The sequence below is a fragment of the Anguilla anguilla genome, chromosome 9 (assembly GCF_013347855.1).
Source record: "Anguilla anguilla isolate fAngAng1 chromosome 9, fAngAng1.pri, whole genome shotgun sequence".
In the NCBI taxonomy this organism is placed as follows: domain Eukaryota; kingdom Metazoa; phylum Chordata; class Actinopteri; order Anguilliformes; family Anguillidae; genus Anguilla; species Anguilla anguilla.
The window spans coordinates 45985992-46000780 of record NC_049209.1 but is presented as its reverse complement, the minus strand read 5'-3'; the positions used below and the strand labels follow the sequence as shown (position 1 = coordinate 46000780).

At 36.6% G+C, this 14789-nt stretch overlaps 3 protein-coding genes across 3 annotated transcripts; all 3 read left to right on the top strand.

Annotated features, from left to right (window-relative positions):
* The first annotated feature begins 354 nt into the window (after positions 1–354).
* LOC118236327 (olfactory receptor 151-like) lies at positions 355–2904 on the top strand. The gene is made up of 2 exons (XM_035434597.1): positions 355–401; positions 1631–2904. Exon 2 carries the CDS (start codon positions 1669–1671, stop codon positions 2623–2625), a length of 957 nt encoding a protein of 318 aa, XP_035290488.1. The 5' UTR covers positions 355–401; positions 1631–1668; the 3' UTR covers positions 2626–2904.
* A 4428-nt stretch (positions 2905–7332) lies between these two features.
* On the top strand, positions 7333–8412 carry LOC118236328 (olfactory receptor 6N1-like; the record flags this gene model as incomplete). Its single annotated transcript, XM_035434598.1, has 1 exon — positions 7333–8412. A coding segment is annotated over one exon (894 nt), but the record flags the coding sequence as incomplete, so codon positions are not given.
* A 2525-nt stretch (positions 8413–10937) lies between these two features.
* On the top strand, positions 10938–13335 carry LOC118236493 (olfactory receptor 6N1-like). Its single transcript, XM_035434928.1, has 2 exons — positions 10938–10970; positions 12171–13335. Exon 2 carries the CDS (start codon positions 12209–12211, stop codon positions 13163–13165), a length of 957 nt encoding a protein of 318 aa, XP_035290819.1. The 5' UTR covers positions 10938–10970; positions 12171–12208; the 3' UTR covers positions 13166–13335.
* Positions 13336–14789: the final 1454 nt, after the last annotated feature.

The following is a 14789-nucleotide window of genomic DNA, read 5'->3' as shown; positions in this document are numbered from 1 at the left end:
CAATGATCATTCAACTGTTCCATTCAAGCATCAGTCACCAGAATGCTTAATCTGAAATATAGAATGATTTGTCTAAAATTTGACAATCCTAATTAGGAATGTGCGGTGGTTCTCCATTGTTTCCGAATCATTAATATCTATACTTCAGAGCTGAGAAACAACCCATGAAACCAGTAGGGAATGTTTTTTTTAAATGTAAACTGTAGGACCAGTATAATCTCTGAAGCAGTTGAAGCTCATTAGACAGCTAACAGTGTGTGGCTCCTTAGAGTGTTTTTCTTTTTCTTTTTTTTAATCCCATGATTATTCTCCCCTCACGGAAAAGAATAAAACGTCGCTGTGGTTGGCGATGGTGTTCACTTCCAGAGAACAGATTGTGAATGGCTGGGTCTTTTGAAAAGGTAACATTATGTATTAAGTATGAAATTACTCATATGTATACAGTTAATTATTTTTGAACCATGCTAAGTATTCATTGCTGTACATTACAATATGTGCAGAGAAGTGTATTTTCAGGGGTTTTTTCAATTGATATTTACAATTGATAATTGAGTTTATGCAGAAAATAAATAACTTGTGTATTTAACTCATCTAATCATACTAAGCGTTTGCTGAAACAATTTTCTAATTGTGAAAAGAAAAAAAGTTTGCTTGAGAAAATGAGAATATTTCCAAATTAGTGCAAACTATTGCCTTTGATGCTTTTTGTTTCCAAGTGTAACTTGATAAGCCAGCAGAGCAGATAGTTGATTTTACTAGCTTATTATAAAAATATGGGAAGCAGATTTTTGTATTGTTGGTAGCTAGTTGACATTTGCCTCAAATACTCAATTGCTTTAATCCAAAATCGATTAATAATAGATGACATTCATTAGTTACTGTTTATTTTAAAAGGGGACCATCCGTATGTGGCTAGCTGGCTGCCATCGTCCAGATCCATTTTTTGATAAATATATATATTTTTTAAATCATTCAATGCAACCTATTGGCCATAAACATTTAAATGTGAAAGTATTAGGACAGTGGCTCATTTTTCATGTTTTGGCTCTGTGCTCCCACACATTGGATTTAAAAGAATTGAATATGACCATAAAATGCAGACAGTGTGCTTTCATTTGAGGGTGTTTACATCAGTCTTGAATGATCTGGCTAGAAGGTATAGGTCTTTTTATGCGTAGTTCTTATATTAAATTGCACTTCCCCAATAGTCAAAGATGCAGATATATGAAAGAAATTCTGAAATTTGCTAGAAAGTATGTATTTAAAAAGAAAAGATTTTGCCTATTTATTTTTTGCTGCCTACTTTTGAAAATACAAAACTTTGACGATCATCAGTAGTAACACTCACACACTTAGGACAGTTGACCTATGTCAGAGGCGAATTCTGGAAATATCCTCTCCAAGCATCTACAGTATGGGTTAATTTTCCAGGTGAACAGAAATTTCACTTCAGTATTTGAAATTTTTTTTAATTACATGCCAAAACAAATGTTAGTTTTCACTGCTGGAAATGCTGCCTGAAAAAAAGCGATTATACAGAAATATAGTTTGCAAGTGCATGTTGTGATTTACAATGTACTTGGTTTCATATTTTGAATTAATGTCTTACATTAATATTTTCTAATTTCAGAGCATTTTTCAAAAAGAAGTGTGACAACAGGAGGAAAAATGGAGAACTCATCTGATGTATTGACACTCTCAGGATTGCAAGAAGCAAGAACATACAGATACATTTACTTTTCCTTGACTCTCTTTATTTACCTACTGATTATCATACTAAATGTAACCCTGATCGTCATAATATACTTGGAGAGGGACTTGCATGAGCCCATGTATATCTTCCTGTGCAATTTGTGCATTAATGGACTATGGGGCACTGCTGGGTTCTACCCCAAAATCCTACTGGACATTCTTTCGGATGTTCATGTCATCTCGTACAGCGGCTGTGTGGCACAGATTTTTGTAATCTACACTTTTGTCATGTGTGAGATACCGCTGTTAACTGTGATGTCATATGACAGGTATGTGGCAATTTGCAGGCCATTAGAATTCCACACAATCATGACCCCCCTAATGGTAAGAGGACTGTTGCTATATGCTTGGCTTCTTCCAATGACTGAGGCACTGGTCAGTATTATTTTAATACAGAGGCTTCCCCTGTGCAGGTCTCACATTGACAAACTGTACTGTGACAGTGGGTTCATAATGAAACTGTCATGTGTCCCGACCACCCTCAATAGTATGTGGGGGATAGTCATTGTTTCTGTGCATGTCTTACATGTATTACTCACACTGTATACCTACGGGCATATAGTAAGTGTTTGTCTGCGATCTAGTGAGGGGAGGGTCAAGTTTATGGAGACCTGCGTGCCACACCTAGTAACCTTGGCTAGTGTTCTTGCCGCAACACTCTTTGACCACATGTACAGCAGACACAACTCTAAAGTCCTTCCTCTCAGTTTGCGCAACTTCATGGCTGTAGAGTTCCTGGTGGTTCCCCCTCTGTTCAACCCCATTGTGTATGGACTCAGAATGAAGCTGATACGCACCAGAGTCAGCAGGCTCTTTAGAAACACCACTGAGTCACTCAGATTTGGAGGTAGGACAGAGTGGCATGAAAAGTGAATCTGCCACACACATGGAGATGGGTCTATTCAGAGAATGTAAATGCATCTGACATCAGACAGCGAAAGTGGCCAGTACAGATCAAACAGCAATTAAATGGTTAGAAAATAAAATTTCTAATGCTTGGATTGTTGTTGTTTTAACCCTTTAGACAGCTGTAAAATCCTACAGACTATATTAAGAATCATTTGTAAAGAAAATCACTAGTTAAGTAACATGTTTCACTGCAATTTCACAGTGAATCTGTTTGACAAAAACAGACACCAAGATGCTTGGTTTTAAAACACAGTGTTAAATCAATTCTAATAAAGTACATTTTATTCTGATTAAGTACATTTCATCTCTCTTTGATTCATATACATCAAACAGATCCATTTGATAGAAACAACTTAACACTGAAAATTTTATGTTCATTAGCTGACAGCAAGGTAAGTAAAATATGTGATGTAAAAGGGTAGGTCTGCTATTTTAAGTGTAACTTCTCTGTTTGTGCTCACAGGTTTTTTGTTTTTCAAATCACTACTCCATTGTTCTTCACAAAACATCAATAGGCTATTTTGTTGTTATATGGCACCATCTTTTGGTCAATATTTAAAAAGACCGATATAAACTTGCATTCAGGTGTGTGAGAAGGTCAAAGCAGGCAGACAATGGCTTGGACATATTCAGCAGTATAATGACACATGTTGGGAGAGCCCTTTATAATTTCACATTAAAATAGCAAATCGCGTGGATATTTACAAAAATGCCTAATTTATAAAACGCAACATGTAATATGCAACCAAACACCAATGACAACAGAATCAAGTTTTTCAAACAAGGAATGTGTATGGATGCAGAATGTTAAAACATGCAAAAATGTATGATATTTTTAGAAATCACTCACTGGCATTTGTTCAGACATTATGACTGCTCAGGACAAACCATGCATCGCTATACCACTCAAGCAGCCTTAAATGGACAAGCAACTCAGGAGTCTCTTATGAGTGACTGTGAGAAGTTTTGTGTTTCTAAAATAATGAAAGTGTCATACATAGTTGATGATTTTAATTTGTGTGCTTAATTTGTCTCCAAGCCCAATATTAGCAAGTGATAGCAAAGGACAAAATCCTGAAGATACTGTGGCCCTCGAAGACTGGATTTTTCAATCCCTGCTTTTGGTCACTCAGTGTGTTGGATGTGACCTAAAATTTCTTGGACACAAACATTTACAGGGATTCCTAAATAAGAATATACAAAATGGACCATGTGACATTAAAATAGTTTGTTTCTGTGAAAGATATTTTGTGGGTTTTTTGTTATGAGGCAGCAGCAGGCTTACAGCATGTATGGTAGGACTGACGAATGGAGGAATGACTAAATATTTTACTGAAAAAATGTTATAAACCTCCTGCTTATGCCTTCACCTGAAGCAGATGTTTAAATAAAACTGCAGATTTAGCTTAAATGTCAAACAGTTACAGTAGCAGACACACTGTCACAGAGCTTCTCACATTTTATTTGGCATACGAAATGAAATTTACAGAGTTGATTATTTACAGAAGCAACACCAGCTTAATTCTTTGTTCAAAGTTTAACAACAGAGCCCTGCCAAGTAAATAAACTGCAAACGCACTATTACAAGCTCAGTTCCCCTACCATTGTACTACACTGCCACCCAGAGCAGAAACATTGCATATCATGATACAGCCCATTGGCTGTGTCATATGGCAGCACATCTCTTCAGATTGCACCATGTCTCTGTCATGGTTCTGTGTTTCTGTTTTTGTTTTCCCCTGTTGGGCCGCCAGATGTCGGCACTTCTGTTTTGTGTCCTGCTCGTTCCCCTGTTCGTTAATTGTATTATTGCTTTCAATTATTTAATTATTGTTTCTGCTTGTGTTTCCTTGTTCCCACCCTGTATTGGTTTGATTGTTAATGGTGCCCTCCTGTGCCTTGTTGGTTTTGAGTCTATTTAAGTCCTTTGTCTCCCTGACTCGGGTGCTGGCTCCTTGTGTTTCTGAATGCGTTTCATATGTGTTTCTGCCTGCTCGTGTTTTGACCTGCTTGTGTGTTTCTGCCTGCCCGTGTTTTGACCTGCTTGTGTGTTTCTGAATGCATTTTATGTGTGTTTCTGCCTGCCCGTGTTTTGACCTGCTTGTGTGTTTCTGACTGTGTTTCCGCCTGTGTGTTTCTGCCTGTTCGTTCCTGCCTAGTTTCTGTCCTGCCCGTGTTCTGCTGTGTGTTTTGAATTTTGAGTTTTCCGTTTTGTTTTTTTGGAAGTGCCCTGCGTGGCCTTTTTGATTTCCTGTTTTTTTTTTTTTTTTTTTTTTGTTCCTTGTCGTGTAAGTAAAGTCTTAATTTTCCCTTTTTGAGTTTGTGTCATTTTTACTCTGCGTTTGAGTCCTCCTTACCCGTTACGTGACTGTCTCCCCTGGCCCTTTTTAACTGTCTTATTTGTCTGTTCTTGTATTTGCTTTTGAGGCAGCAATTTTATAGACATAGCTGGGTGAAGATATGTCAGCTGTGTAGTGGCTCTTAGTCCCTAAAATGAATTGTTGGTTTGTTCAGCTAACTAAACTTGTTTAAAAATGAGCCTTCTGTCCCTTCTTGCTGATATGACAATAATACAATTTAGTAGACCAACACTTAGATATTCCTTTTTGGAGGACACTCTGAATAAGGGATTCTGCAAGGGATTTTAATTCAACGAAAACATAAAACCAGTATTTTGCCACCTGTCCTAATAATCCCAAATAACTATATAAAGCCCGTGGGACCATTTTGTATATTGATTAGAGAACTGAACATGTAACTCAGTTGCTAGTTTCCATAAGTGGCCAGTTAAAGTCTTAGGCTGGCTACTGCTTTTGGTCAGGAACTTAAGCAAAGTTCTTCATCTCAACTGTAAATAAACTATGGTATAAATTTGCCCTCAATGTGTTTACTGGTATGTGATTTTTAAAGCAGAAGCTTTCCATAAAGAGACTATGTTACAATGATCATTCAACTGTTCCATTCAAGCATCAGTCACCAGAATGCTTAATCTGAAATATAGAATGATTTGTCTAAAATTTGACAATCCTAATTAGGAATGTGCGGTGGTTCTCCATTGTTTCCGAATCATTAATATCTATACTTCAGAGCTGAGAAACAACCCATGAAACCAGTAGGGAATGTTTTTTTTAAATGTAAACTGTAGGACCAGTATAATCTCTGAAGCAGTTGAAGCTCATTAGACAGCTAACAGTGTGTGGCTCCTTAGAGTGTTTTTCTTTTTCTTTTTTTTAATCCCATGATTATTCTCCCCTCACGGAAAAGAATAAAACGTCGCTGTGGTTGGCGATGGTGTTCACTTCCAGAGAACAGATTGTGAATGGCTGGGTCTTTTGAAAAGGTAACATTATGTATTAAGTATTAAATTACTCATATGTATACAGTTAATTATTTTTGAACCATGCTAAGTATTCATTGCTGTACATTACAATATGTGCAGAGAAGTGTATTTTCAGGGGTTTTTTCAATTGATATTTACAATTGATAATTGAGTTTATGCAGAAAATAAATAACTTGTGTATTTAACTCATCTAATCATACTAAGCGTTTGCTGAAACAATTTTCTAATTGTGAAAAGAAAAAAAGTTTGCTTGAGAAAATGAGAATATTTCCAAATTAGTGCAAACTATTGCCTTTGATGCTTTTTGTTTCCAAGTGTAACTTGATAAGCCAGCAGAGCAGATAGTTGATTTTACTAGCTTATTATAAAAATATGGGAAGCAGATTTTTGTATTGTTGGTAGCTAGTTGACATTTGCCTCAAATACTCAATTGCTTTAATCCAAAATCGATTAATAATAGATGACATTCATTAGTTACTGTTTATTTTAAAAGGGGACCATCCGTATGTGGCTAGCTGGCTGCCATCGTCCAGATCCATTTTTTGATAAATATATATATTTTTTAAATCATTCAATGCAACCTATTGGCCATAAACATTTAAATGTGAAAGTATTAGGACAGTGGCTCATTTTTCATGTTTTGGCTCTGTGCTCCCACACATTGGATTTAAAAGAATTGAATATGACCATAAAATGCAGACAGTGTGCTTTCATTTGAGGGTGTTTACATCAGTCTTGAATGATCTGGCTAGAAGGTATAGGTCTTTTTATGCGTAGTTCTTATATTAAATTGCACTTCCCCAATAGTCAAAGATGCAGATATATGAAAGAAATTCTGAAATTTGCTAGAAAGTATGTATTTAAAAAGAAAAGATTTTGCCTATTTATTTTTTGCTGCCTACTTTTGAAAATACAAAACTTTGACGATCATCAGTAGTAACACTCACACACTTAGGATAGTTGACCTATGTCAGAGGCGAATTCTGGAAATATCCTCTCCAAGCATCTACAGTATGGGTTAATTTTCCAGGTGAACAGAAATTTCACTTCAGTATTTGAAATTTATTTTTAATTACATGCCAAAACAAATGAGAGTTTTCACTGTTGGAAATGCTGCCTGAAAAAAAGCGATTATATAGAAGTATAGTTTGCAAGTGCATGTTGTGATTTACAATGTACTTGGTTTCATATTTTGAATTAATGTCTTACATTAATATTTTCTAATTTCAGAGCATTTTTCAAAAAGAAGTGTGACAACAGGAGGAAAAATGGAGAACTCATCTGATGTATTGACACTCTCTGGATTGCAAGAAGCAAGAACATACAGATACATTTACTTTTCCTTGACTCTTTTTATTTACCTAATGATTATCATATTTAACTTAACCCTGATCTTCATAATCTGCTTGGAGAGGGACTTGCATGAGCCCATGTACATCTTCCTGTGCAATTTGTGCATTAATGGACTATGGGGCACTGCTGGGTTCTACCCCAAAATCCTACAGGACATTCTGTCGGATGTTCATGTCATCTCGTACAGCGGCTGTGTGGCACAGATTTTTGTAATCTACACTTCTCTCTTGGTTGAAATACCGCTGTTAACTGTGATGTCATATGACAGGTATGTGGCAATTTGCAGGCCATTAGAATTCCACACAATCATGACCCCCCCGATGGTAGGAAGACTGTTGCTATATGCTTGGCTTCTTCCAATGACTGAGGTACTGGTCAGTATTATTTTAACACTGAGGCTTCCCCTGTGCAGGTCTCACATTGACAAACTGTACTGTGACAATGGGTTCATAATGAAACTGTCATGTGTCCCGACCACCCTCAATAGTATGTGGGGGATAGTCATTGTTTCTGTGCATGTCTTACAAGTATTACTGATACTGTATACCTACGGGCATATAGTAAGTGTTTGTCTGCGATCTAGTGAGGGGAGGGTCAAGTTTATGGAGACCTGCGTGCCACACCTAGTAACCTTGGCCAGTGTTCTTGCCGCAGCACTCTTTGACTTTGTGTACAGCAGACACAACTCTAAAGTCCTTTCTCTCAGTTTGCGCAACTTCATGGCTGTAGAGTTCCTGGTGGTTCCCCCTCTGTTCAACCCCATTGTGTATGGACTCAGAATGAAGCAGATACGCACCAGAGTCAGCAGGCTCTTTAGAAACACCACTGAGTCACTCAGATTTGGAGGTAGGACAGAGTGGCATGAAAAGTGAATCTGCCACTCACATGGAGATGGGTCTATTCAGAGAATGTAAATGCATCTGACAACAGACAGCGAAAGTGGCCAGTACAGATCAAACAGCAATTAAATGGTTAGAAAATAAAATTTCTAATGCTTGGATTGTTGTTGTTTTAACCCTTTAGACAGCTGTAAAATCCTACAGACTATATTAAGAATCATTTGTAAAGAAAATCACTAGTAAAGTAACATGTTTCACTGCAACTTCACAGTGAATCTGTGTGACAAAAACAGACACCAAGATGCTTGGTTTTAAAACACAGTGTTAAATCAATTCTATTAAAGTACATTTTATTTTGATCAATTACATTTCATCTCTCTGATTCATATACATCAAACAGATCCATTTGATAGAAATAACTTAACACTGAAAATTTTATTATGTTCATTAGCTGACAACAAGGTAAGTAAAATATGTGATGTAAAAGGGTAGGTCAGCTATTTAAAGTTTATCTTATCTGTGTGTGCTCACACTTTTTTTGTTTTTAAAATCACTACTCAATTGTTCTTCACAAAACATCAATAGGCTATGTTGTTATATGGCGCCATCTTTTGGTCAATATTTAAAAAGACCGATATAAACTTGCATGCAGGTGTGTGAGAAGGTCAAAGCAGGCAGACAATGGCTTGGACATATTCAGCAGTATAATGACACATGTTGGGAGAGCCCTTTATAATTTCACATTAAAATAGCAAATCGCGTGGATATTTCCAAAAATTCCTAATTTATAAAACGCAACATGCAATAAGCAACCAAACACCAACAACAGAATTGTGTTTCAAACAAGGAATGTGTATGGATGCAGAATGTTAAAAGATACAAAAATGTATGATATTTTTAGAAATCACTCACTGGCATTTGTTCAGACAATATGACTGCTCAGGACAAACCATGCATCACTATACCACTCAAGCAGCCTTAAATGGACAAGCAACTCAGGAGTCTCTTATGAGTGACTGTGAGACGTTTTGTGTTTCTAAAATAATGAAAGTGTCATACATAGTTGATGATTTTAATTTGTGTGCTTAATTTGTCTCCAAGGCCAATATTAGCAAGTGATAGCAAAGGACAAAATCCTGAAGATACTGTGGCCCTCAAAGACTGGAGTTTTTTAATCCCTGCTTTTGGTCACTCAGTGTGTTGGATGTGACCTAAAATTTCTTGGACACAAACATTTACAGGGATTCCTAAATAAGAATATACTAAATGGACCATGTGACATTAAAATAGTTTGTTTCTGTGAAAGATATTTTGTGGGTTTTTTGTTATGAGGCAGCAGCAGGCTTACAGCATGTATGGTAGGACTGACGAATGGAGGAATGACTAAATATTTTACTGAAAAAATGTTATAAACCTCCTGCTTATGCCTTCACCTGAAGCAGATGTTTAAATAAAACTGCAGATTTAGCTTAAATATCAAACAGTTACAGTAGCAGACACTCTGTCACAGAGCTTCTCACATTTTATTTGGCATAAGACATGGGTTTCTGACTCGGGTGCTGGTTCCTTGTGTTTCTGAATCCGTTTCATGTGTGTTTCTGCCTGCCCGTGTTTTGACCTGCTTGTGTGTTTTGAATTTTGAGTTTTCTGTTTTGTTTTTTTGTAAGTGTCCTGCGTGGCCTTTTTGGTTTCCTGGTTTTTTTTTTTTTTTTTTTGCTTCCTGTCGTGTACGTAAAGTCTTAATTCTCCCTTTTTGAGTTTGTGTCTTTTTTACTCTGCGTTTGGGTCCTCCCTACCCGTTACATGACTGTCTCCCCTGGCCCTTTTTAACTGTCTTATTTCTCTGTTCTTGTATTTGCTGTTGAGGCAGCAATTTTATAGGCATAGCTGTGTGAAGATATGTCAGCTGTGTAGTGGCTCTTGCTTTAGTCTCTAAAATGAATTGTTGGTTTGTTCGGCTAACTAAACTTGTTTAAAAATGGGCCTTCTGTCCCTTCTTGCTGATATGACAATAATACAATTTAGACCAACACTTAGAAATTCTTTTTTGGAGGACACTTTGAATAAGGGATTCTGCAAGGGATTTTAATTAAACGAAAACAAAACCAATATTTTTCCACCTGTCCTAATCCCAAATAACTATATAAAGGCTGTGGGACCGTTTTGTATATTGATTAGAGAACTGAACATGTAACTCAGTTGCTAGTTTGCATAAGTGGCCAGTTAAAGTCTTAGGCTGGCTACTGCTTTTGGTCAGGAACTTAAGCAAAGTTCTTCACCTCAACTGTAAATAAACTATGGTATAAATTTGCCCTCAATGTGTTTACTGGTATGTGATTTTTAAAGCAGAAGCTTTCCATAAAGGGACTATGTTACAATGATCATTCAACTGTGCTATTCAAGCATCAGTCACCAGAATGCTTAATCTGAAATATAGAATGATCGGTTTAAAATTTGACAATCCTAATTAGGAATGTGCGGTGGTTCTCCATTGTTTCCTATCATTAATATCTATACTTCAGAGCTGAGAAACAACCCATGAAACCAGTAGGGAATGTTTTTTTTAAATGTAAACTGTAGGACCAGTATAATCTGAAGCAGTTGAAGCTCATTAGACAGCTAACAGTGTGTGGCTCTGTAGAGTGTTTTTTTTTTCTTTTCTTTTTTTTAATCCCATGATTATTCTCCCCACACGGAAAAGAATAAAACTTTGCTGTGGTTGGCGATGGTGTTCACTTGCAAAGAACAGATTGTGAATGGCTGGGTCTTTTGAAAAGGTAACATTATGTATTAAGTATGAAATTACTCGTATGTATACAGTTAATTATTTTTGAACCATGCTAAGTATTCATTGCTGTACTTTACAATATGTGCAGAGAAGTGTATTTTCATGGGGTTTTTCAATTGATATTTACCTAGAGTTTATGCAGAAAATAAATAACTTGTGTATTTAACTCATCTAATCACACTAATTTTCTCACTGTGAAAAGAAAAAATGTTTGCTTGAAAATGAGAATCTCCAAATTAGTGCAAACTATTGCCTTTGATGCTTTTTGTTTCCAAGTGTAACTTGATAAGCCAGCAGAGCAGATAGTTGATTTTACTAGCTTATTATAAAAATATGGGAAGCAGATTTTTGTATTGTTGGTAGCTAGTTGACATTTGCCTCAAATACTCAATTGCTTTAATCCAAAATCGATTAATAATAGATGACATTCATTAGTTACTGTTTATTTTAAAAGGGGACCATCCGTATGTGGCTAGCTAGCTTCCATCGTCCAGATCCATTTTTTGATATTTTTTAAAAAATCATTCAATGCAACCTATTGGACATAAACATTTAAATGCGAAAGTATTAGGACAGTGGCACATTTTTCATGCTTTGGCTCTGTACTCCCACACATTGGATTTTAAATAAAAGAATTGAATATGACCATAAAATGCAGACAGTGTGCTTTCATTTGAGGGTTTTTACATCAGTCTTGAATGGTCTGGCTAGAAGTTATAGGTCTTTTTATGCGTAGTTCCTCCATTAAACTGTACTTCCCCAATAGTCAAAAAATCAGATGTATGAGAGAAATGCTGAAATTTGCTAGAAATTATATATTTAAAAAGAAAGATTTTTGCCAATTTGAATTTTTTTCTGGCCCCTTTTGAAAATGTAAAATTTGGCGATTATCAGTAGTAACACTCACACACTTAGGACAGTTGGCCTATGTAAGCGGCAAATTCTGGAAATATCCTCTCCAAGCACCTACAGTATGGGTTAATTTTCCAGGTGAACAGAAATTTCACTTCAGTATTTGAAATTTTTTTAAATTACATGCCAAAACAAATGTTAGTTTTCACTGTTGGAAATGATGCCTGAAAAAAAGCGATTATACAGAAGTATAGTTTGCAAGTGCATGTTGTGATTTACAATGTACTTGGTTTCATATTTTGAATTAATGTCTTACATTAATATTTTCTAATTTCAGAGCATTTTTCAAAAAGAAGTGTGACAACAGGAGGAAAAATGGAGAACTCATCTGCTGTATTTACACTCTCTGGATTGCAAGAAGCAAGAACATACAGATACATTTACTTTTCCTTGACTCTCTTTATTTACCTACTGATTATCATATTTAACTTCACCCTGATCTTCATAATCTGCTTGGAGAGGGACTTGCATGAGCCCATGTACATCTTCCTGTGCAATTTGTGCATTAATGGACTATGGGGCACTGCTGGGTTCTACCCCAAAATCCTACAGGACATTCTGTCGGATGTTCATGTCATCTCGTACAGCGGCTGTGTGGCACAGATTTTTGTAATCTACACTTTTGTCATGTCTGAGATACCGCTGTTAACTGTGATGTCATATGACAGGTATGTGGCAATTTGCAGGCCATTAGAATTCCACACAATCATGACCCCCCTGATGGTAAGAAGACTGTTGCTATGTGCCTGGCTTCTTCCAATGACTGAGGCATTGGTCGCTATTTCTTTAACACTGAGGCTTCCTCTGTGCAGCTATCACATTGACAAGCTGTACTGTGACAATGGGTTCATAATGAAACTGTCATGTGTCCCCACCACCCCCAATACTATGTGGGGGATAGTTATAGTGTCTGTGCATGTCTCACATGTATTACTGATACTGTATACCTACGTGCATATAGTAAGTGTTTGTCTGCGATCTAGTGAGGGTAGGGTCAAGTTCATGGAGACCTGCGTGCCACACCTAGTAACCTTGGCCAGTGTTCTTGCCGCAACACTCTTTGACCACATGTACAGCAGACACAACTCTAAAGTCCTTCCTCTCAGTTTGCGCAACTTCATGGCTGTAGAGTTCCTGGTGGTTCCCCCTCTGTTCAACCCCATTGTGTATGGACTCAGAATGAAGCTGATACGCACCAGAGTCAGCAGGCTCTTTAGAAACACCACTGAGTCACTCAGATTTGGAGGTAAGACAGAGTGGCATGAAAAGTGAATCTGCCACACACATGGAGATGGGTCTATTCAGAGAATGTAAATGCATCTGACAACAGACAGCGAAAGTGGCCAGTACAGATCAAACAGCAATTAAATGGTTAGAAAATAAAATTTCTAATGCTTGGATTATTGTTGTTTTAACCCTTTAGACAGCAGTAAAATCCTACAGACTATATTAAGAATCATTTGTAAAGAAAATCACTAGTTAAGTAACATGCTTCACTGAAATTTCACAGTGAATCTGTTTGACAAAAACAATCACCAAGATGCTTGGTGTTAAAACACTGTGTTAAATAAATTCTAATAGAGTACGTTTTATTCTGATCAAGTATATTTCATCTCTCTTTGATTCATATACATCAAACAGATCCCTTTGATAGAAATAACTTAACACTGAATATTTTATTATTTTCATTAGCTGACAGCAGGGTAACTAAAATATGTGATGTAAAAGGGTAGGTCTGCTATTTAAAGTTGATCTTATCTGTTTGTGCTCACAGTTTTTTTTTGTTTTGTTTTTTCCAAATTGCATTCGGCAACATAGAAGGAATTCAGGATCAGTTGCCACTACTCCATCGTTTTTCAGAAAGCATCAATGGGCACGTTTGTAATGATATGCCGCTCTCTTGTGGTCAATATTTAAAATGACCGACATAAACTTGCATTCAGGTGTGTGAGAAGGTCAAAGTAGGCAGACAATGGCTTGGACATATTCAGCAGTATAATGACACATATTTGGAGAGCCCTTTATAATTTCACATTAAAATAGCAAATTGCATGGACATTTCCAAAAATTCCAGCAACATGCAATAAGCAACCAAACACCAATGACAACAGAATCAAGTTTTTCAAACAAGGAATGTGCATGGATGCAGAATGTTAAAACATGCAAAAATGTATGATATTTTTAGAAATCACTCACTGGCATTTGTTCAGACATTATGACTGCTCAGGACAAACCATGCATCACAATACCACTCAAGCAGCCTTAAATGGACAAGCAACTCAGGAGTCTCTTATGAGTGACTGTGAGAAGTTTTGTGTTTCTAAAATAATGAAAGTGTTATACATAGTGGATGATTTTAATTTGTGTGCTTAATTTGTCTCCAAGGCCAATATTAGCCAGTGATAGCAAAGGACAAAATCCTGAAGCTACTGTGGCCCTCAAAGACTGGAGTTTTTCAATCCCTGCTTTTGGACACTCGGTGTGTTGGAAGTGACCTAAATTTTCTTGGACACAAACATTTACAGGGATTCCTAAATAAGAATATACAAAATGGACCATGTGAAATTAAAATAGTTTGTTTCTGTGAAAGATATTTTGTGGGTTTTTTGTTACGATGCAGCAGCAGGCTTACAGCATGCATGGTAGGACTGACGAATGGAGGAATGACAAAATATTTTACTGAAAAAATGTTATAAACCTCCTGCTTATGCTTTCACCTGAAGCAGATGTTTAAATAAAACTGCAGATTTAGCTTAAATGTCAAACAGTTACAGTAGGAGACACACTATCACAGAGCTTCTCACATTTTATTTGGCATAAGACATGAAATTTACAGAGTTGATTATTTACAGAAGCAACACCAGCTGAATTCTTTGTTCAAAGTTTAACAACAGAG

Coding starts and splice junctions, on each gene's coding strand:
- LOC118236327 (XM_035434597.1), top strand. CDS start 1,669: ATGGAGAACTCATCTGATGTATTGACACTCTCAGGATTGCAAGAAGCA.
- LOC118236493 (XM_035434928.1), top strand. CDS start 12,209: ATGGAGAACTCATCTGCTGTATTTACACTCTCTGGATTGCAAGAAGCA.